The 22443-nt window shown below is 35.3% G+C and overlaps 1 protein-coding gene across 1 annotated transcript; it reads right to left on the bottom strand.

The window, feature by feature from the left end:
* Positions 1-278: 278 nt before the first annotated feature.
* Positions 279-22146, bottom strand: foxk1 (forkhead box K1). Its single transcript, XM_051103060.1, has 9 exons — positions 21317-22146; positions 17810-18007; positions 10533-10689; positions 10302-10448; positions 10031-10224; positions 7994-8160; positions 6532-6789; positions 6203-6391; positions 279-4400 (listed from the first exon to the last, which is right to left on the bottom strand). Exons 1-9 carry the CDS (start codon positions 21721-21723, stop codon positions 4201-4203), a joined length of 1917 nt encoding a protein of 638 aa, XP_050959017.1. The 5' UTR covers positions 21724-22146; the 3' UTR covers positions 279-4200.
* Between the last annotated feature and the right edge of the window lie 297 nt (positions 22147-22443).

Here is a 22443-nt window from a genome sequence, read left to right as displayed (position 1 = left end):
TCAAGAGTTCTGCTCAGGTAAAGACAGGACAGAGTTGCACAGTTTTGGTGCACAGGGTTATAAAGAGTGTTAATGCAATACAACTTGTGATAAATTGAGAAACAGAATCAAGCTAAGTACCCTGCATACAATAAAGACAGATTTAAACGTTTGAAAATAAATTACATGAATGATATAAGAAACAAAATGGAGGTGGAGGGGCAGACATACAAAGCAATGCTTAAACAATGCTTCATCCATGTGGAATCAAAACAGAAAATGCCATTATCACCAATTCATTTAAAAGATTAGCCAGTGAAGTATTTTTATTCATTCCAGATACACCATTGCATAAAATGCATGGACATAAGAATAGCCCTCATACACTGTGTACTTGAATACACATTAAAAACAGAAAAAAAACGGCAGACATTCACAGATGCACAGCATGTATCTCACAAAGCATTTGAGTGGGTGTTGTGTGCACAATGCAAACAGATTATATCTTTCAAATAGATCCGGAAGAGACAGAAAAACCTACATCAGTTTAAATTAGAAATGTTTAGTGTATAAACACTTGCATATGCTAATATGCACAACACAAAAAGCACAAAAAGAAATTATAAAAAGAAATCTTTGAATCCGTGTGATAAAAATACTCCATGGTTATATACGCATACAGACACTGTGACAGATTGTGAAAAAAAATTATGAAAAACAAAACACATTTAGGCAGTGATAGCTTGTTCTGTACGATAAGTGTGTTAACAATGACAGACAATGTTTGTTTCACCATTATACTGGTTCTAAAAGAAGAAGAAAAAAAAAAAAACATATATGGATCTCTTTTATTTGTCAGGCAAATCAAAATTTTGTTCTTGATTTTTAAAGAAAATTATACTTCAAATGCAGTAGTGGTTCTCTCATTTATCGTGTTTATTGAAGCCCATGTGAATACATGAAACAAAAAGCCACATCTAATCAAACTAATTATAAACAATCTCTGTTTTTTTTAATGATATCTGGATCGTTTGAATCCAAAAGTCCTTTAAAAGCTGAATCGTAAATGGAAATTTGCTTCAAATGTACTCGCCCTCAAGCCATCTAAGATTTCTTCTTGGTTTGTTCATTCATCAGAACATATTTAGAGAAATTTAGCATTACATCACTTGCTGACTTTCTCTGGAGAAAGCAATATAATAGAATATATAACAGATAGCCAGAAGAAACCATCTGAAGTTAATAAATGTCTTAAAATAGATTATTTCTTACAACCGCACACATTTTCAGTTCACAAGCTGGACTGGAGTCATATGGATTACTGGTGAATTATTGTGATGTTTTAATCAGCTGTTTGGACTGTCATTCTGATGGCACCCATTCACTGCAGTGGATCCATTGGTGAGCAAGTTCTGTAATACTCAATCTCTCAAAATCGGTTCAGACGAAGAAAAACTCATCTACATCTTGGATGGCCTGAGAGAGTGAATTTCAGCAAAGTGTAATTTTTTAAATCCACCAAAAGACTTATTTTCTGTTTACTGGCAGATTTCTCTTGATCTAAGCATTAGTCCACTGAGCTATAAGAAGTTTTAAAGAAAAAGAACCAGCAGGATTTCATTTCCTGTCTACTTTTTTTGTATCACGCAGTAGGGCGGTCAAACGATTAATCACGATTAATCGCATACAAAATAAGTTTGTGTTCATATATGTGTGTTTACTGTGTATATTAATGATGTATATATAAACACAGACACATGCACATATATATTTAAATATATATATATTTTTTTAAAAATACACACTTGTATGTGTGTATTTATATATACGTAATTAATAACTACACAGTACACGTACTGTATTATTATGTAAACACAAACTTTTATTTTGCATGCGATTAATGGTTTGACAGCTCTATTGCTGAGTCAATTCCAGTCACAACATGATTCATCATCTCTAGACATTTTTAAACAGGCAGAATGCTGTAGTTCATCTTTTTTTCCTTACAAGATGTGTTCATTCAAGAATTATTTAACCTCAAAATGAAAATTTTGTCATTAATCACTTACCCCAATGTTGTCCCAAACCCGTAAAAGCTTTGTTCGTCTTCGGAACACCAAATAAAATATTTTTGATGTTCTCTGACCCTACCATAGACAGCAATGTAATTAACGAAGCTACGAGAATACTTTTTGTACGCAAAGAAAACAAAAATAATGACTTTATTCAACAATTCGTCTCCACCGCATTTTGGAGCCCCTGAACACAAATGGATCATGCTGATCTGTCAGCCGCAAAAAAAACGTTGTTTCCGTTCGAATGAAAGCATAAATACATGTAGAAAACGTATAGCTCCAAAATAGCGCTACGGTAATGCAGTGGAGACTAATTGTTGAATAAAGTCGTTATTTTTGCTTTATTTGCGTACAAGAGTATTCTCGCGGCTTCGTAAAATTACCGTTGAACCCCTGATGTCACATGGACTATTTTACCGATATCCTTGCTACGTTTCTGGACGTTGATCGTCTTAATTACGTCGCTGTCTATGGAGGGTCAGAGAGCTGTCAGATACTTTAATTTGTGTTCCGAGGTCGAACGAAGCTTTTACGGGTTTGGAACAACATGGGGGTAAGTGATTATTGACAATATTTTCATTCTGGGGTAGAATAACCCTTTGAAACCTGCAAGTTAACTCCTCAGTAGGTAAGTTTGATGTTGTTGTCATCTTAAGTAGTACATCACAATGTTTTTTCGTTTCATTTAGTCCTGAAAGAAGTGAAGCACTAAGGCACTAATGATGAGGATATGTATTTGGTCTGTTAAAGTTTGCATTTCGACTACAAAAGGAACACTGTACGGCTGTCACTGTACGACTACACTAGCATACAAAGAAGCTATCGGCAGCTCGCGTAAAGCTACTTTATAATTTGCGACATACAAAGCAGTTTCCGAACTGAATCCTGTTAGTGATTGTCTCGAGAAAACATTTGAATAATTCTAACAATATATATTTACTCTTCTCTTAGTAAAACTAGAAAGTCTCATTAAAGGCTGACTGTGTATATTACTAAAAAATAAGCTTTTTGAACTCTCAGACAAAAATACTGAACATTCATTTAGTGGCTTCTGTGATTATTAAGCGATCACAGAAAGTCAGCGAAGAAACAGCCTCTGCAACAATCAATATGAACAGTTACATTCCTACGTCTGGAAAAGCATTTGGTTGACATCAGATACATCAGCGACGTATTGTGTGCTTGCATTCATCCACTGATGCAATCGGGATCATGTTGCTAATGGAACAGAAGGTTTGGCCAAGTGCTAACGGGGATGGACTGAGCTACTTTAAATATCTTTTTTTAAACACAAAACACCGAAAATCTATCTACAAACACATTCTAATGGCTTAATATGTTGTTTAGGTCAAAGGTGGGTGCCATAACAAATAAACAAACGCTACTTACATTCATCCAGCTCTTTTTAATTTTGCGCTAAACATAGACCAATTACGAAATTAGAATTTTTCTAGACATTTCTCTTTGTGGTAAGCAAGCAAGGTGAGAATCCTCCACAGAAAAAATACATTGTACACTATAATGTAAGTTAAAGAACTCCAGCTAGAAAAGGCCTCTATTCTATCTATTTCTGCTTTGAGTTGTAACAATCTTGTTTCAATAAAGATGGCCTTTTTTCTTTTAAACAGAGAGATAAATAAATCCTCACGAAGGCCGCACAGGTAACTGCGGTGGCGCACAGCTCCTGTGACCCTTTTTTAATACACTGCTTCAATTCAGAGACGCCCATGGTCTCAAACTGTAATAGCTGCATAGGTATTGGTCCCACCCCAACCCGAAAATAACTTTCTCTCAGCTGTACCTTGTGAGGAACTACCTGGGCGCACATGCCTAGCTGGTGTGTCTTTAAGCACATGTACCTCTCTTCATACGTCTTTCATTCTTCCAAGATTAAAAACCCCCTACAAAATTAAAACTTTGTGAGCATTGAATTTTTAATGCTGCCAGATGTAGCTCATTGAATTTTCCCCCATGAAACAACCTCTTCTTACAAAGACATTCGGTCGGTTATCCGCGTTGGGCGTTTACAAAACTTTTTGAGTTCTCGTTTTAAAGAAAACCAAACACGTTTCGCTCAATGTGTTTAACGATATCGCGAGATGTGCTTTAAAAGATCCGTCGTCGGCTCTCTCGCTCACTCACTCGTTCATTCGCTGGCCTCTTGGTTCATTGCAACAATTACAGGCTGAGGGACCGGAGCCACACTGTCCTCCTCCATTTTGGACCGTTTGGGCTCGGGCTCGTCGATGCTCGATTCGTCGGTTTCCATGCTGGAGGGCCTGTTGACCAGCACGGGTGGGGATGTCGAAGCCTGGGCTGCCAAGATCTGAAGAGGATTGGTGAGGGCTGAGGGGAAAGAGATGACAATGCAAAGAAGTTGGTTACAGTTCAATGACAAGTAATTGAAAAATTTTGTTTCGTTTAAAGCACATACTTTTTGTTTTGTATTTATGATTTGAATCACTCTAATATCATTTCCAAAAAAAAAAGCTAAAAAAAATAATTGTTCATCACTATCAGTGTTATTTATTATTTTTCTAATGTCAAAGAATCAGAACAAAATATATAACCAAAATCATACAATAAAAAAAAAAAACTATACAAAACTTTTAAAATTAGTATTAGCATCACTGATTTAGTATCACTGATAAACTGTTTTCTCCTCGTATTTTGAATTTTATGTTTTTATTTTTAATTGTATGTAAAATTTATAGTAATTTAGTTGTATTTTATTAAGTTTTAATTTATTTAGTGTGGTTTCAGTATCACTGATAAACTATTTTTCATATTTTGAATTTGATTTGACTTTTATTTGAATTTAACTGTTTTTAAAATTACTTTTAGTTTATTTAGTGTTATTTTAGTATCACAGATAAACTTATGCCTTTTTCATATTATGAATTGTATTTTATTTTCATATTTTCTGTTTTCATTTTAGGTTTATTTAAATTTATAGTAATTTATTTGTGTGCTTTATTTAGTTTTGCTTTATTTAGTGTTATTTTAGTATCACTGATAAAATGTTATAGTTTTTTTAATATTTTGATTTTGGTTTTATTTTTATATTTTCTGTTTTCAATCTAGGTTTATTTAAATTTATAGTAATTTAGTTGTGTTTTATTTAGTTTTAGTTTATTTAGTGTTATTTTAGTTTCACTGATAAACAGTTTTGTTTTTTCATATATTCATATTAGATTTTATTTTTACATTTTCATTTTAGGTTTATTTAAATGTATAGTAATTTTTGTCATTTTAAATTATATTATATTATATTATATGTTCTATTTTCATTTTCATGTTATTTAAATTCATAGTAATTTAGTTGTGTTTTATGTAGTTTTAGTTTAGTGTTATTTTACTATCACTGATAAACTTATATATATTTTTCATATTTTGAATTTGATTTTATTTTTACATTTTTCATTTAAATTTATAGTAATTTAATTTAGTCTTTAATGTGTTTTATTTATTTTTAGTTTATTTAGTATTACTTTAGTATCACAGATAAACTGTTAATGTTTTTTCATATTCTGAATTGGATTTTATTTATTTTTTTTTTTTTTCATTTTAATTTTATTTAAATTTATAGTAATTTAGATGTGTGTTATTAATTTTAGTTTATTTCATGTTATTTTAGTATCACTGATAAACTGTTACAGTACTTTTCATATTTTGAATTTGATTCTCTTTTTATATTTTCTGCTTTCACTTTAATTTTAATTAAATGTATAGTTGTCTGTTTTATTCAGTTTTGGTTTATTTAGTATTATTTTAGTATCACTGAAGACTTTTGTAGTTTTTCAGATTTTAAAATTTGCTTTTATTTTTATATTTTCATTTTATTTAATCATAAAATTATTTAATTTAATTATAGTAATTTAGTTGTGTGTTTTTAGTTTTAGTTTATTTCATTTTAATTATCTTTGTACTTTAAAGCTAAATGAAAATGAGAAATGCTGCCTATGCAACTAGCTGAAAATAAGTTAAAGTTTTTATTTTATATTTTATTTCAAATAATGTTTATTTTGTTTTAATAAAACATTCATGGTTTTGGGTTTAGTTTTAGTGGCAGAATTTTAATATAACCAGTTTTGTCTTTAACTACTTTTAAAAACAAACTTTTTGACTTTTTGACAATGCACACATACCGTAAGCACTGGTTGGTACGCTGGCGACAGGAAGAGCATGTTTGCCGTTCTGGGCAATGGTCTGCACAGGAAGGTGGTGCATGGCACTCTGCTGGACAACAGTGTAGCTCTGCTGCCCCCTATTAGCTGAACTTATGTGACTCCCTACAGCCTGAATAACTCTACTGCCAACCACAGGCATCTCCTCCACTGCACACACACACACACACACACACACACACACACATATAGACAGAGAGACTGTTAAGACCTATTCACACAGAGTGCAAATTTTAAAGACTGGGTATTCATGTAGATTTTGCAAAACAAAAAGAAATGGGCTGTTGTACCTCTTTGATCTCCATGTCCCTCTCCAGAGCCTGATGAGGTGGTGTTAGCCAGAATGTAGCCATTGGGGGAGCTGGTCGAGGTGGTCACTACTCGGACCATGGTGACAGCTGGCGCCTGCTGCACCACATGGATGGCCTGACCAGAGGCCTGGGAGGAGCTAATGATGGAGGCCGGCATGTAAGCCACAGGCTTGGGTATCGCGGCTGAGGACTGAGGTGGTACGGCCATGATTACAGGCTGAGCGCTCACTGGAGAGCCTAAGAGACAAGAGGAATCATAGAGTCTGAGAAAATATATATAGGGCTTGAGAAGTGACTTTGAATTAGTAGCCTGCCAAGATTGCATGGATATAAAAAGTAGTTAGTTAAACAAAACAAAACGCAGAATGTCATGGAAATTGCTAAATTTGGACAAATACATCAAAAGTAGGTCAGTACACTTAAATCAAAATGCGATATGAACTAGTGTCTGTGAATATTAAGCCACAAAAAAACTACTCAAATGCGAATCCTGCATGTTCTGCATGTCTGTGTGAATGAATGGCGCAGACGTGTGGTTTCATTTACTTCACACGTAGTGAGGCGCGTGTGACGCTCAGTGTTTTTAGCCTCTGCCACCTCAATATATGAGCACATGAACACATAATCTCTGAACTGCTCTGAGAGTCACTTCTTGTGTATTTTACAGTTTCATTTGAGAAAAACTATTGTCATATCATATACAAACTTAAAGGTCTTCACAGCAACCTGTCAGAATAATAGTTTGATGTAACTTGAAGATATATTACTTAATGTAATGATGGTACTACTACTAAAACAAATTAATTACAACATTATTTGTAACATTTTTTATGCCAAAAATCATTAGGATATTAAATAAAGATCATGTTCCTATCGTAAATATATTAAAACTTATTTTTTGATTAGTAATATGCATTGCTAAGAACTTAATTTGGAAAAAAGGCAATTTTCTAAATATTATGATTTTTTTGCACCCTCAGATTCCAGATTTTCAAATAGTTGTATCTCGGCCAAATATTGTCCTTTTCTAACAAACCATACATCAATGGATGATATGAATGATTTGGAAGATGGACCCTTATGACACATATTTTCAGAAAATGTAAATACATATCACTGCCTAGTTCTAATCTGCTAAATGTGGTTATAAGACATGAAGCCAAGATTTTCTAAACATTAACATCATATTTTTGTTTCTTTTAAACAATATGTTTTGTGAAAAAGTGCTATGCAAACCGTCAAACTACAAAAATACTTCCTGAAAAAAAAAAAAAAAATGCTATTCTGACAACAGCTGAGCTACTGTCATAATACTGAAAAAAGTAGGTAAGTTAGTATTGTTTCTATTCAGAGACTCCATATCCAAACACTGCTGGTCACGCACACTGCTGTGCAGTCAGTCTGTCAGTACTGCTGTGCTATTAAAGGAAAACATGCTCACCTGGTGCACTCTGGGAGTATCGGTACTCAGGCACAGAGGCAAGCTTGGAACCAAAGTCATGTTCATGAGACACTGGCGATCCTTCCCGTGACAGACACTCGGGGGTCTGGAGGCCGCTCGAATGCGGAGAGAGGAGGCCGGAGTGGGTGGGAGAGGCTGGAGCACTCCTGAAACAAACACAATGATCTGTCAGTCACACACACTGACATCCTGACACATAGAAACTCTCATACGCACTATGAATGCTACATATACATGTTCGGATGTTACTTGCCAAGCAGGGTCCAAAAATAACTTTTTGCCTCGCCTGCCTAAGTTGGACAATTTAAACACAAAACATTTTGCAATGTTGTGATTTTAACAACTTTAAGCAATAAGTGCTTTTAAAACACTGCTCGTTTTGTTTGAGCAGAGTGAGTTTGGGGTCACACTAGCAGGTTAAATATGCACACTTTTACATATCAAAATGCCAGTTTTTGCAAGTCTGCTCGTAAACACAGTAATTCAAGTCTTAAGTGACAGCAAACAGCTCAGAAAGGACACACATGTGTAACAGTATATTGAATTTGGGCAGCTCTTAAAGTGACAGCAGTCTAATGTTCCTGCTGTCTGTCATTCATGTTAATCAAACAACAAAAGAGAGAAAACCCCATTCAAATAGCACCCATCTGTTTTTAATGTAGATAATGTCGGCAGCTTCGTGTCATCTACACGCTCATTAAACTTTGAGGAGTGAGGCACTGACAAATTATGGCCATTTTTAAAAACATTTTAACAGATTTAACATTAGATTACCAACTCGGAATATACGCTAATTTGACTAGAAACACTAGACAATGGAAATGCAAAGCATTCTTCAGGTTAAAAGTCAGGCTGACTTTGAGGAGTGAGGCAATGACAAATTATGGCCATTTTTAAAAACATTTTAATAGATTTAACATTAGATTATCAACTCGGAATATACGCTAATTTGACTAGAAACACTAGACAATGGAAATGCAAAGCATTCTTCAGGTTAAAAGTCAGGCTGACTTCTGCGTTCAGGAAAAACATATATTAGAAGAAATATTTATTTTATATACACAGTGAAGAATGCAGTGTTTTTACATTTGATTACTTCATGCAATGTATGTAGCATTTCTTATTTATTTGTTCTGCTGTAGTTTTTTTGTCTTTTTCCTTGTAATTAGTTTCTTTTTTTATTTCTGATTGTTCATTTGTCTTCAGTGAGCTTGATTTTTTTTTTTTTAATTTAGGCTAGTATTAGTTTTTTGTGATATTGACACTGGTATTGTATCAAAATACCGTTTTAATGTCAAAATATATTTTTTGATATCATAAAGACCTTATATATTGTGATATATAAGATTATCGTGAAATAAAATTACTTACTTAAGATTTTGGCCATATTGCCCACTTCTACATCACATAATTAATAATAATTATGCACACACAGCTGTCCCGCTTAATGTTTTTGTGTTATTTTATATTATTATTAGGATTCTCAGATGAATACAAGTTCAAAAGAAGAGCATTAATTCAAAACAGAAATCTTTTCGAACATTAAAAATGTCTTTACTGTCACTTTTGACTAATTTAATGCGTCTTTGTTAAAAACTATTAATTGTTTGAGACTGATATAGCTTTCTTGACACTGATAGAGTCAGTTTATCCTAAGATAAATTAATTATTAATCTGTAAATGTCTTGCAGGATCCCAGTAGGCAATCTCAATTTTTAATGTTTAAAATCATGCATTACAGTTAATTTTGGACCCAAGTTTAACTCAAGATTATACAGCGTGTTAAAAGCAGAGAGCAGAAGAATGGGTGTGACTGACGTTGCTTTATCAAATGACTCGGATCAAATACAAAAAGCCGACAGACTTACTTTGTTCTGCCCAGTGAAGAAACAGACAGAGGGGGAATAAAAAGGGAAACAGAAGAGGCTAAGCAGGCTTCTATTACATCAGAAAAGTGTCAGTGTTATAAGGGGACAGCAGGCCATGCAGGGTTAGCGGGGGTTTAAACCATCTCACCTTGAGGACAGCGGGCCGAAGGGTGTGCGGAAGCAGGACACTCCTCTCTGTCTGCGCTTTCTGAAGGCCTGCTCCACCAACTTAGACTCTGATGAGGGGTCGACGCGCCAGAACGAACCTTTGCCTGGCTCTTCCTGTGAGCGTGGCACTTTAATAAAGTAGCGGTTCAGAGACAGGTTGTGTCTAATGGAGTTCTGAAATGAGATAGAGAACCAAATTAGCACACAAACATGACAAACCAACCAACAACAATTTTCGCAAATAAACTGACCTGCCAGCCTTTGTCGGCCGTCCTGTAGTAAGGATAATGCTTGGTGATGTGAGCGTAGATGCCACTTAGTGTTAGCTGTCTGTCCGGCGCAGACGAGATGGCCTGGACTATCAGCTGAGCGTACGAGTATGGAGGTTTGGACTCATCCTAAAGGAAGAGCAGACGGTGAATCTTGGGAACAAACACACTGATATTAACACTGACATGAATTAGGATGCTGAAGGCTCTAACCTTGGGACTGTCTCCTCCTGTGGCTTCAGTGCGCTGTTCTGACACAGCTTTGGCTGCGTATTCTGCTGCCAGCTGGAGATCTGAGGTGATGTTGCGCCCGTAACGGTATCCCGAGGAACCTGCGCCCCGAGGGCTTGCTGGGCAGGAATTGGGAACACTGGGTAGAGAAAAAATGGGTAGAAAGGTGTGAGGACATAGTTTATAACAATCCAAGAAGATCTGAGGGTAAAGGAATTTGCTTGATTATTATTATATTCCTGGTATAAAACAAGACCTCAGCTTTAAAATGCCATTTTTTAAGAAATTCAAACATTAAATAGCATTTTGTGGCTCTTTAACGTGTCGTTACAGATCACTGAATTGACATGTGAACCGATTGTCTTTTCTTCTTTACTTAAAGCACAAAAAAACGAATGAACATCAGAACAGATTTGATTTTAAACGGAAAGACATCAATACACAATTTTTCATGTTTAAGTCGACCAAAGGTCATCACTCTCCTGTTTGATTTGTCTGTCAGACAGAATGGCAGATTCAGCATTATGATTGGTCAGATCACCTGTCAATCAAGCTGTTTGCAAAGTTTCAATTAAATGTTAAGGTTTAAAAGCAATTTTTAGTGCTCAGCAAGGCTGCAAAAATAACTGTAAATCAGTAATATTATTGCAATTTAAATAACTTTTATATTTTTTATTTTGTGTAATTATTCTTGTGACGCAAGGCTGATTTTTTAGCATCATTACTCCCGTCTTCAGTGTCACATGATCCTTTAGAAATCATTCTAATATGATGATTTACTGATAGGGATGTAACGGTATTAAAATCTCATGATGCGTTAATACTACGATATGAAGTCCACGATACAATATTTAACTACTGCGACATTTAAAAAAAAGAGACAACCCATGTTAACTAAGAAAACTTAAATCAGAAAAAAGTCAGTGAATTGACTTCTACCCGAACTTCAAAGGGGACTCAACCTTCTTTTTATTTGAGGTATATTGTCTCAGTCTAAATTACATTGACACTGGTGAGCACTTCACTTTGAATTAAGCGACTTGATGAAGGGATTAAGCAATATTGCGCTTTCAGTTTTAGTTCTTTTGACAGATACTGTGTCAAAGCGTAATGACCTTTAATGTTAGAAAGAGAACGAAAGAGAACGAAACTTTTTGTCCGGAAGATCTATTGTTTCATATCGTCAAGCAAGCATGATGATATCATTACATCCCTATTTTCTCCTCAAGAAAAAAATGATTATTGTTATCATTACTGGATCACAATTGTGCTGCTTACTATTTTTTTTTTTTCGAACACCCTGATACGTTTTTTTTTTCTTTGATGAATAGAAGGAAATTGCATTTTGAACCGAGTCTGAGTTTGAACAATAGTATACAACCAGAATAATAATAAAAATAAAAGCAAACAATGTACTATGTAAACATGTAATGACCATCTGTGAAAGTAAACCTGGTTACTTTCACTATATCAAGCCGATAAAGCAGAAAGAAAAAACAACAACAACAACTAAACATCCAATATCGACCAATAAAAAGTTAATATCAACCAGAAAAAAACGTACCGGTCCCAGTTTACTGTCAGCCTCTAGATGATCACAAATAAAGCACTGTTTTCTTCAAATAGTACCACACAGCTAAAATAACAACATCCATCTAAAACAGCAGTCCAAATTAAGACTTTACAGCTATGAAAATCCTTTTTGTGCACATAGAAAACAAACAAAACAAAAAAAACAACTTTATGAAACAATTTCTTCTCTTCCGTGTCAGTCTTCGATGCATGTTATTTAGAGTCGTACACAAAAAGTATTCTTGTAGCTTCATAACATTATGGTTTGAACCAGTCATGTCACATGGACTAATTTAACAATGTCTTTGCTACCTTTCTGGGCCTTGAACGTGTCAGTTGCGTTGCTGTCTATGCAGGGTCAAAAAGCTCTCAGATTTCAAAAATATCTTAATTCGTATTCTGAAGACGAACGAAGGTCTTACGAGTTTGGAACGACATAAGGGTGAGTAATTACTGACAAAATTAAAAGAGTCCAAATTAAAAGTCCACTTCCAGAACAAAAACTCACAGGTAATGTACTCACCCCCTTGTCATCCAAGATGTTCATGTCTTTTTTCAGTCGTGAAGAAATTATGGTTTTTGAGGAAAACATTTCAGGACTGTTCTCCATATAATGGACTTCTATGGTGTCCCAAGTTTGAACTTCCAAAATGCAAACAATCCCAAATGCGGTTGTAAACGATTCCAGCCGAGGAAGAAGGGTCTTATCTAGCGAAACAATTGGTTATTTTCATAAAAGTAATACAATTTATATACTTTTTAATGTCAAACGCTCATCTTGTCTTGCTCTCCCTGACCTGTTTTTGTTCCTGTTCATGACAGTTAGTGTATGTCGAAAAACTTGCATCTCATGTTCTCCCTCAACTACGAAATCGTCCTATATCGCTGTTTTACCTTTTTATGTTAAACGTGTGTTATCTTCTTTGCATGTTCACTTTGCAAAGACTGGGTCAGTACTTCTGCAGCGATGTAGGATGATTTTGAAATGATTTTTGAAGTTGAGGGAGAAAATTCGATTGGAGTTTTCGACATACCCTAACTGTCTTGAGACAGAATACACAGAGTTCAGGCAGAGCAAGATGGAACAGAGCAAGACCAATGGTTTCGCTAGATAAGACCCTTCTTCCTTGGCTGGGATCGTTCACAACCGCATTTGGGATCGTTTGAAATTTAAACTGCATTTTAGAAGTTCAAACTCGGGGCCCCATATCAGTCCATTATATGGAGAAAAATGCTGAAATGTTTTCCTCAAAAAACATAATTTCTTTACAACTGAAGAAAGAAAGATATGAACATCTTGGATGACAAGGGGGTGAGTACATTATTTGTAAATTGTTGTTCTGGAAGTTCTTCTTTAACTGACAGTAATGGCAATTTTTGGGTGAACTATCTCTTTAAGTCACTTTTTGTGCAAAAATCGAGCTCCGACTTGCCCCCATGTTAAGTGTATTAAGTGTGTCAGCGTAAACATGTTTCCTGTTTGTTTTTACAAAGTGAGGGACATGTTGAATTGACTGCCTGTGGTAACTCACAGCAGATTACAGGCTGAAAATAACCCACAACATTATAACCCATATTATAACCCTTGTTATGCACCTGACATGAAGAACAATGTGCCAGTAGGTGGCCTTGTGTCCTATAAACCTAACCATTCAGAAAGACAAACAAAATAATTACTCAGCCATTAGCCACAGGCTTTTCCGAAATGTAATGCAAGATAATAACTCTATTATTTAGACCGATAGTGACAGAAAGACATCCTGAGAAATGCTATTTTAAGGCTGTCGTTTATTGTCAACAGCTCAGCAAGTCTCCCATAACACAGACACACCCCACCATTCCTTCACTCGCTGTGTTATTTTTTACCGCTGGCTCTCTGACAGCAGGGCACAACAGAGCGCTCAGATAAGGCTGTTGTGCTGCAGGCTCCATTGTGTTGTACAGGCAGAGACAAACAGGCCTCTCTGAGTGGCCGGGGGAAGGCAATTGTGTGCATGAGGGCACAGCGGGCGGGGTGCTTTGGGTTGAAGTCCAGTCCTGAGGCAGCATTTTCACAACAGCTGGACCGTATTACAAAAACAACTTAAAGACAAGCAAAAAATACAGCCTGAAATGTCTGTGCTAAAACTGAAACATCTATAATAAAAGATGATCAATTATATGGACAAATGAATAAATCAAATTATTCAAAAGCACAATGTACGTCCTAGGTAAAATAAAAACAGAAAAGAATTCCTGCTGGAATTTATACCATAAAATGGAATTTCGAATGATTCTAATGGAATCAAAATCAAATCAAAGGAGCCAGATTTTACATTAGACACAGTAACAACATTGTTTAAGGCACAGAAGTGAACAAAAATAATCACAGAATTTTATAAAATATTATATCATTAAATAAAATTCTTTCAAAAATAATATAATATATAAAACAATAATATCTCAGTGCTAATAATTCATTCAAATCTAAATATTTTCCATAATAAGTCAAAACATATTTCATGCATTCCAGGTTATATTTATATTTACTGTTCAAGAGGGTTTCAGAACTGACAAGTTCACTAGGTTTGATGCGATGAACTCATTAAAACATGTTTCGGGTCATTAAATATGCATTACGCAATGAATTTGTATTAAAAGCAATAAGCCGCTGGTGTTACTCAAGTTCAAAACATTCTGTAGTATAAACAGTGAAGGCTGCTGAAGCACAGCCACGTGATTCCAAAGGGTCATGTGCTGCAATGATTTACAGAGAACTATTTAACCAATTGATCATTAACCCACTTAACTAACAGAAATCTTTTCTAAATCAAAAACTAATTTAACCCAACATTTAGTTTTATTGGTAACACTTTACAATAAGGTTAACACAGCTGACATTATCTAATACATGATGTAATTATGATCTAAGAATGAATGGCAAATACTTTTTCAACATTCAATAATGTAAAATTCTACGGTATAAAGTTAGATTTTTTTTTTACTTAAATTTTTTAATACTTAATACAATAAGTATTACAGGAATAAATTACAGTATTACAGGAATAAATTACATTTTAAAATATATTTAACAAATATACAGTTCTTAAATTGTAATAATATTTTACAATATTACTGTTCAATATTACAAAAATAAGATCAACAAATCATAATTATGACTATATCAACATGCAATTTTGTTGATGAAAAAGAAAAGACGAAATAGTACTATAAAAAATAAAAACGGGACAAAATATTACTGCAAACTGCTGTACACACCTCTACTATGCGAGCTTTCATCTGAGTGGTTGCCAGATATCAAAAGTTCAAATCCCCAAATCAGAGCTTCTCTTTTACAAGCATATATTTTCTGCCCGGTGCGTTGCTTATTTTTTGCAATCTGGCAACCATGCACAAAAGCTCGCTCCTCATTGTGGAAGCGTCACCAACGATGATCTGAAAACACCAACAAACAAGCTGGAGTTTAGCGATCTAAATGGAAGTGTCACTGAACCAGTCTGTCTTCTGTCATGAGATCTCGACTATATTGCTTGCGACTGTCATCACTGAATAAATGCACTTACTCAACCGCAGATGTTTTAACAGAGAAACATAGGCTATTGTAAGTTGGAGTTACTGGAATTACTATTGGGAATTACTATTGGGAATTTTACCAAATATTATGTAGACGGAGAACGTGCATAAGTCTTTGATATAAATTTATATAATAAATAGCTTATGATAAATCAGTACATTCTATTGCTCTGCACTTACTGGTGAAAGTGCAATACCTGAAATGTAAAAGCAAATTCCTCAAATAACAGCAATTATTACGATTATAATTTTGAGCAAAAAAAAAATTATATATATATTTATACATCAACTGAAAGCTGAATAAATAAGCTTTCCATTGATGTATGGCATGTTAGGACATGACTACTAAGAATATTTGGCCAAGATACAATTATTTGACAATTTGGAATCTGAGGGTGCAAAAAAAAAAAAAAAAAAAAAAAAAAATCTAAATACTGAGAAAATCGCCATTAAAGTTGTCCAAATGAAGTTCATAGCAATGCATATTACCAATCAAAAATTTAGAAATTTACAAAATACCTTCATGGAACATGATCTTTACTAAGTGATGACATAATGATTTTTGGCATAAAAGAAAAAAACTATAATTTTGACCCATGCAATATATTTTTGGATATTGCTACAAATGTACCCGTGCCACTTAAAACTGGTTTTGTGGTCCAGGGTTACATATTAGGGCTGTCAAACGATTAATCGCATACAAAATAAAAGTTTGAATTTGCCTAATATGTGTAATTATTATGTATTATGTAATATATATATGTATATAAATATATATATATATATATGAGACTTTTACTTTAGTAAAACTTGACTAAAATAAAATAGGATATGGTTGAGTAAATATGATAAAAACTAACAAGGACATTCAAAATGGAACTATGACTAATACAAATATTGAAAAGAGCTGACAAAGTTAACACTAATGTAAATGAATTTATATAAATTACCAAACAAGATTTTATCAACATCAGTTAACAATGAGCAGCACTATATTTATAAATGTAGACTAATAAATGCTAATATAAAAGCATTTAAAAAAAGTTGTACCAAAAAAAAAAAAAAAAAAAAAAAAAAAGTTGCTCAATATAAGTTTATAATACTTCTGCATAACTGATGTTAACCTTATTGTAAAGTGTTTATTATATTATCAAAATTATTCCAAAGCATTAAAAAAAAGTTGTAGCAGGGGGAAAAAAATGTGCAAAGGAGAGGCTGATACTGCTGGTTGTACTGTACATGGCAGTTGTTCAAGCAGCTCCATGTGTGTGGAATTCAAAGCTTTACGCACATCTGCTGTTTATGCAGCAGGCTGACGATCTGGGAAATGTCCCTAATCTATCACTTCACATAGACTCGATCCTACAAGACAAAAATATTACAGTAGAAACTGCAGCTCAGCCATAGATTACCAGTTCCAATGCTTGCAGAGCTGAATAGAAGGAAATATTGCCCCCAGTAAGGGAAGAGGAATCAGGAAGGACAGAAAGCATGTGTCTGTTTGTGTTGGGTATAGGAGCAGTCCAAGGAGTGGGATGAGGGGGGTGTTTGGAGGCCTCGGAAAAAGGAAACTATCTGTGGCTCAAAACACCAAACCACAACACTTTCCGACCGACCAATCAGAGCGCTCCAAGCTCAGCACATGCCATATATGGTATGTGCACACAGCATGCTCTCTTTGAGAGCAACACGTGGTGCAGAAGAGCCGAGAGGCCGCCAGGGGCAGGCTTTTCCCACCACTATTGCATCTGACTACACTACAATACTTGACACCTTCAAACACCCATCAAAATCAAGCATCTCCTTCTGCATGCAAATTCTGATGCTTCAGTGTAAATGTAGAAACATATTCAAATTGACTTTTGACTAAATGGACTGACATAGTAACAGGAATATGCAATGTTCTTTTGCCCAATTGTTGATAATCTTTTAAATACTGCATCCAATTCTGCAGGCATACAATGCAGTTAGTTAGTTTTTTGTGCTTTTGTTTAGTTTGAATTTCTATACCATAGACCTGGGTTTACATTTCAGTAGCAATATGAGGACAAAATCTACTTTCAAACAGATCTGGAAAAGAACTGGTTCTCTAATGAAACAGGACGAAGTCGTACCTAATAGTTCCTGTCGGCGAAGGCAGGGGACTCATCATGCTTCTGAAGTCATTTTCAGGAATGCTGATTTTCAGCGGCGAGATTTGCGGATAAAGGGGTCTCACAGGGGATACAGGAGCTTCCTCTTTCTGTGTCTCCTTGTGGTATAGCGCCGTAAACTGAATCTTTATCACTGTGCTGGGAAATCGAAATGTGCACCTGTAGAACGGGATACAGAAACATAAGGCATAAAAGTTAATTTTATGATATTAGTGCAACTACGTGGAAAATGCTTTTTGTCTATTCAACCTTGCAATTAACACAAATAAAAAAAAAACTTTTGACATGCCGTTTAAAAGTTTGGTGTTGGTAAGACTTTTCAGGTCTCTTATTCTTAGCAATACACTGATTAAAAATACAGTAAAAACTGTAATAATGTGAAATATTATTAAAATTTTACAGTAACTGTTTTTTATTTTATTGTATTTTCAAAATGTAATTTCTTGAATGGCAAAGCTGAATTTTTAGCATCATTACTCCAGTCTTCAGTGTCACATAATATAATTTAGAAATAATTCAAATATCATGATTAGGGAATCAAGAAATATTTGTTATTATCATCAAAGTTGAAAACAGTTGTGCTGCTTAATATTTTCGTAATTATTTTTAATTAACTAAAAGTTTAAAAAAAAATGTATTTGAAAGAGAAATCTTTTGTAACATTATGTCTTATACATATACATACACATATGGGTCTAAATTTTCTGTGTGAATGCATTTTTTCAGTTAAAAATGCACTTAAAAGATGCCATATATTTGAAGTACCTCTCCCCAATTTTTAAAAACGATTAATTATTTGTAATTCAAAATGTCAAAATATCATGTGGTGCGACTGTCCGGCCATAACTGTTGTTTTGGAAACGTCTTTGAAATTACCCTAAATTTATACTGATTAATGTTCTGCACTATTTGGCATGATTTCCAAAATGTTTTGTAATCCTGTATAAAACTGCAAAGCATATCTATTTATTTTCCATCATAATACACAAACAAACTTTGTCCAATGTTTTCTGTTTTATAAAATATCATGTGGGGTGACCATCAAGAAACTACCATTTTGGGACTTTTATGTTGAAATCCATTTAAAGATAGGACTTTGCATTGTATAGCAATTTGCCAATGACCCATGGAAGCATCAAGCAGGTTTGTAACTCTCTTTCAAATTTGCAATATAAAAATAACCTTTTTAACAGCTGGTATATATTTACCACATTTGGATATCATGTGGTAAGAAAAAAAACAAAATGAATATTAAGGTATTTCTGCAAGTATTTATTTTTATTATAAATTATAAAAATAAATACTTTTTACATACATACTGAACCCTAAACCTTTGAATGGTAGTGTATATTTGATTTCTGACCATAGAATAATGACAATCCTGGTAGAAAATGACAGAGGCTTTTCTTTGCATTTTCCCACACAGACACAGAATGCATAGATGATTTCTATACTGCTATACTGAATATATGTCCTTGAGCCTGTAGAAAGGTTTGTACGGCATTTTAAATTGAAATTAAACCATTATTTTGCCATTAAAGATGACACGTGGATCGTGCACACAAAAATAAATCAAATAGTCCGACTCTAATTATGTAATTGTTAGGCTTCAGTTTGGGACAGACAAAATGTGACTTTTCGAGTAAAAACGAACCCTCCCTTTCACTCTTGTTCTGAGTTTTTGAACCGTCGGCGGTGCAGCCAGAGAGAATGATGAATTGGTGCACCGCCTCCACTGGACGCATTTACACAAGTGCTGCACCAGGAAGCCACTTTTAATGCTACAGCATACACACTGCAGTTGTTTTGAATGGCTGGCTTGGCATGCGCCCATTACGGGTTCAGTCTGTTCGTGTTTTCACAGCAGTCTGCAGGAATAGTTGCTCTGACCTCCATGACAACAAGCTTCACGGATCTATTCTGCATTGATAAGACAGATGGAGCACACCGAGACACAGTATAAGCAATGTCGATAAGAAAGAGGAAGCCAAATAGTGATTTTAATAAAATCTAAGAGTCACAAAGTGCCTGCACAACTATGCAGGGACCTTCAGTCTGAACTAGTTAACAAGTTTATCCACTTCTCAATCATTAGTGTTTACATTTGAGGCTAAAACTGTCAATGGCATGAGGACTGCTTTCATACTAATTAACTCTACAGATTACTGATACTGAAACTGGTTTACTTGTGGTGCACACTATCAAAAACATTATGAATAGGAACTCACAGATTGTTTTCTTGTAGAGATGACTAATAATGACATAAACATAAGTATTTATACCGCTAAACATATAACTTAGTGTTAGCAGAACTAAAACATGGGAAAAGTAACATTACAAAAAAAGAACACTGTCTTTAAATACAAAATTCTGTTTTGAATGCAAGATTAAAAAATGTGACTATTTTTTTTACAGTTTTATTACATATTCAAATTTGAAATTAAATTCCAAACACGTTTTAAATACAATAAGATGCTTTGAAAACTTAAATAATTTGAAAAAAAAAAATTTAATTCAAAGACTGATGACACTTTAAACTATCAACTTCAAGAACTGTTTACAGTTCAAAACGATCAAAACAAATAAGGCCGCACAGGGATTGTGTACAAACAATGCTATGTTCCTACTTAAACACAGTTGTTCGAAGTGCTTCATCATAGTATCACTAGGTTTTCCCCTCTGTTCTTTGTCTGCAGAAGATCATAAAGCGGTTACTACTGATATGTGTCATAAATGAGGCCTGTATCTCAGATCTGCCCACAAAATCATGTGGTGGATCCAGTCTCTGTCATGCACACAGTTCCTGTGGTCGTAATGTGAAACGGTTAACTTTTCATGTTTGTATTTTAACCCGTCTTGAGTGCCAACCTCAACAAAACAAACACTCAGGGGTCAGTAAACTCACAATATTCAGATTCACACTGTTTGAACTTAGAAAATCCAGTTCCACTAACATATCCACATCCGGGGCCTAAAGAAATACGTAAGCCGAAAATGAGAATTGTGTTATTGTTTACACACCCTCATGTTCTTACAAACTTGCATTTCTGAAATGGAACACACCAGGATTTAAAAAGAAATGACAACCTTGCTCAACGTTTACTAGGAAATAAAGTTGTAGAAATAAGCTTGGAGCCTAAGGGTGAGGACATAATGCCAGAAAAGTAACTGATTGATTTGCTACAATACACTGTCAAATTATCCCAGGCCAAAACAAGTTTATCCATTAAAAATTGCATTTCTGCTCTAAATAAGTTATGCACAAAATAATTTGTGCATCAACTGCAACTATATTGACAGTTCTCGTATTTTCTTGCAAGCAGTTTAGTCGGATTATGGAGGAGCTGCATTAAGCACGTTAATTTAAGCTCTTGTATGTGTAGTGCATTAGCTCTCTAAGTGAATAGGTGCTTGCCATCTGGCTACAGAAGCTAATGTATGGTAACAGATCTCGTTTTAGTAACTTACTCCCTCGGTAAGAGAAGTGGAGGTGCGCCTCTCCTCTGGAAAACGCCATCGACAAACACACCGTTCTTGCCGAGACAACGCAGGTAGAAATGCGGCTCCTCGAAGGAGATCTGCAGATGTCTCCTGGAAATGAAGCTCGAGTGGCCCATGTTGACATCCACGGAGCCGTGCGACGAATTCCGCCCTACGGTCACCGTCCTCTGGCGCATGACGAACTCGAAGTCCCTGCCTTCCAGGCGAGCGAGGGCCTGCGACGGAGGGGAGAGGGGCATGGATGATGTGATCCCGGGCGAAGTCGAGGAGGAGAGAGTGTACACGGGCGCGATAGAAACGGCCACCGGGCTACAAGGCGCAGATTTGAGGGCCAGCAGGGCTCTCGCTCCGGTATCATCCCCTAAATCAGCCATTTTGTTGAAAAACACAGAGGGGATTGCAAGCGCAACGGCTATGTGTTGGCAGGGTTCACTGTGTTGCTGTTGGTGGTGGTAGTCAAAACATGGAGATGGCGCGTGGAAAACACGTCACGGATTAACGGACTGGAGCGGGGCGCGGGTTAATCCCTCATTTATCTTTCGCTCCTATTGAAATAGTGCGCGGGGAATAGTGCGATATCGTGAATAATCTTAGTGGAGCTATCTAAGATGTTTCTTTTTTTCCTCGACCACGTTCACGAGTCTTCCTCTAAGCTCTCTGGCAAATTAAAGGTTAATTCTGTTGCAGTTCCTGGAACCGGACGACACGTGCGTTACATGTGGCAATAAAAAAGAAGTATATTTGATGTCGAACGCACACGCGGTTGCTCGGATTGTAATTAAATACAGGTGAATTTCGATGGGTAGTATTTCTCGCTCGGTATGAAAAACATTTTGAAAGGTCAAAATAATATGACGTGGTTTGGAGGAGTGACGTCACGGCGCATCGACCATTCTGCGCTCTTTCTGTTTATAAACAGAGAAAGAACAAGGCAGAGGCAAACCCCGGATGCTGGAATCCCCGGATGCTGGAGTTGCACAAGGACACGTTCAGTTGAAGTTGAAACTATGCGCAGTTTCAATTACCAACACAAGGTGTCTGTCTTCACTAGAGCATTGACGTGTGAGCTTTATACAACATCCGAAAGCTGAATA

This window comes from Labeo rohita, chromosome 3, assembly GCF_022985175.1.
Source record: "Labeo rohita strain BAU-BD-2019 chromosome 3, IGBB_LRoh.1.0, whole genome shotgun sequence".
Lineage (NCBI taxonomy): Eukaryota > Metazoa > Chordata > Actinopteri > Cypriniformes > Cyprinidae > Labeo > Labeo rohita.
The sequence above is the reverse complement of the archived record's forward strand: the minus strand, read 5'-3'. Positions and strand labels throughout refer to the sequence as shown.

Excerpts from the sequence above, each read along its gene's own strand:
- foxk1 (XM_051103060.1), bottom strand. The coding sequence starts at position 21,723 with ATGGCTGATTTAGGGGATGATACCGGAGCGAGAGCCCTGCTGGCCCTC. Across the intron at positions 10,225-10,301 it reads CGGCCGACAAAGGCTGGCAG|AACTCCATTAGACACAACCT; the intron begins GTCAGTTTATTT and ends ATCTCATTTCAG. Across the intron at positions 4,401-6,202 it reads CGTACCAACCAGTGCTTACG|CCCTCACCAATCCTCTTCAG; the intron begins GTATGTGTGCAT and ends CTTTCCCCTCAG.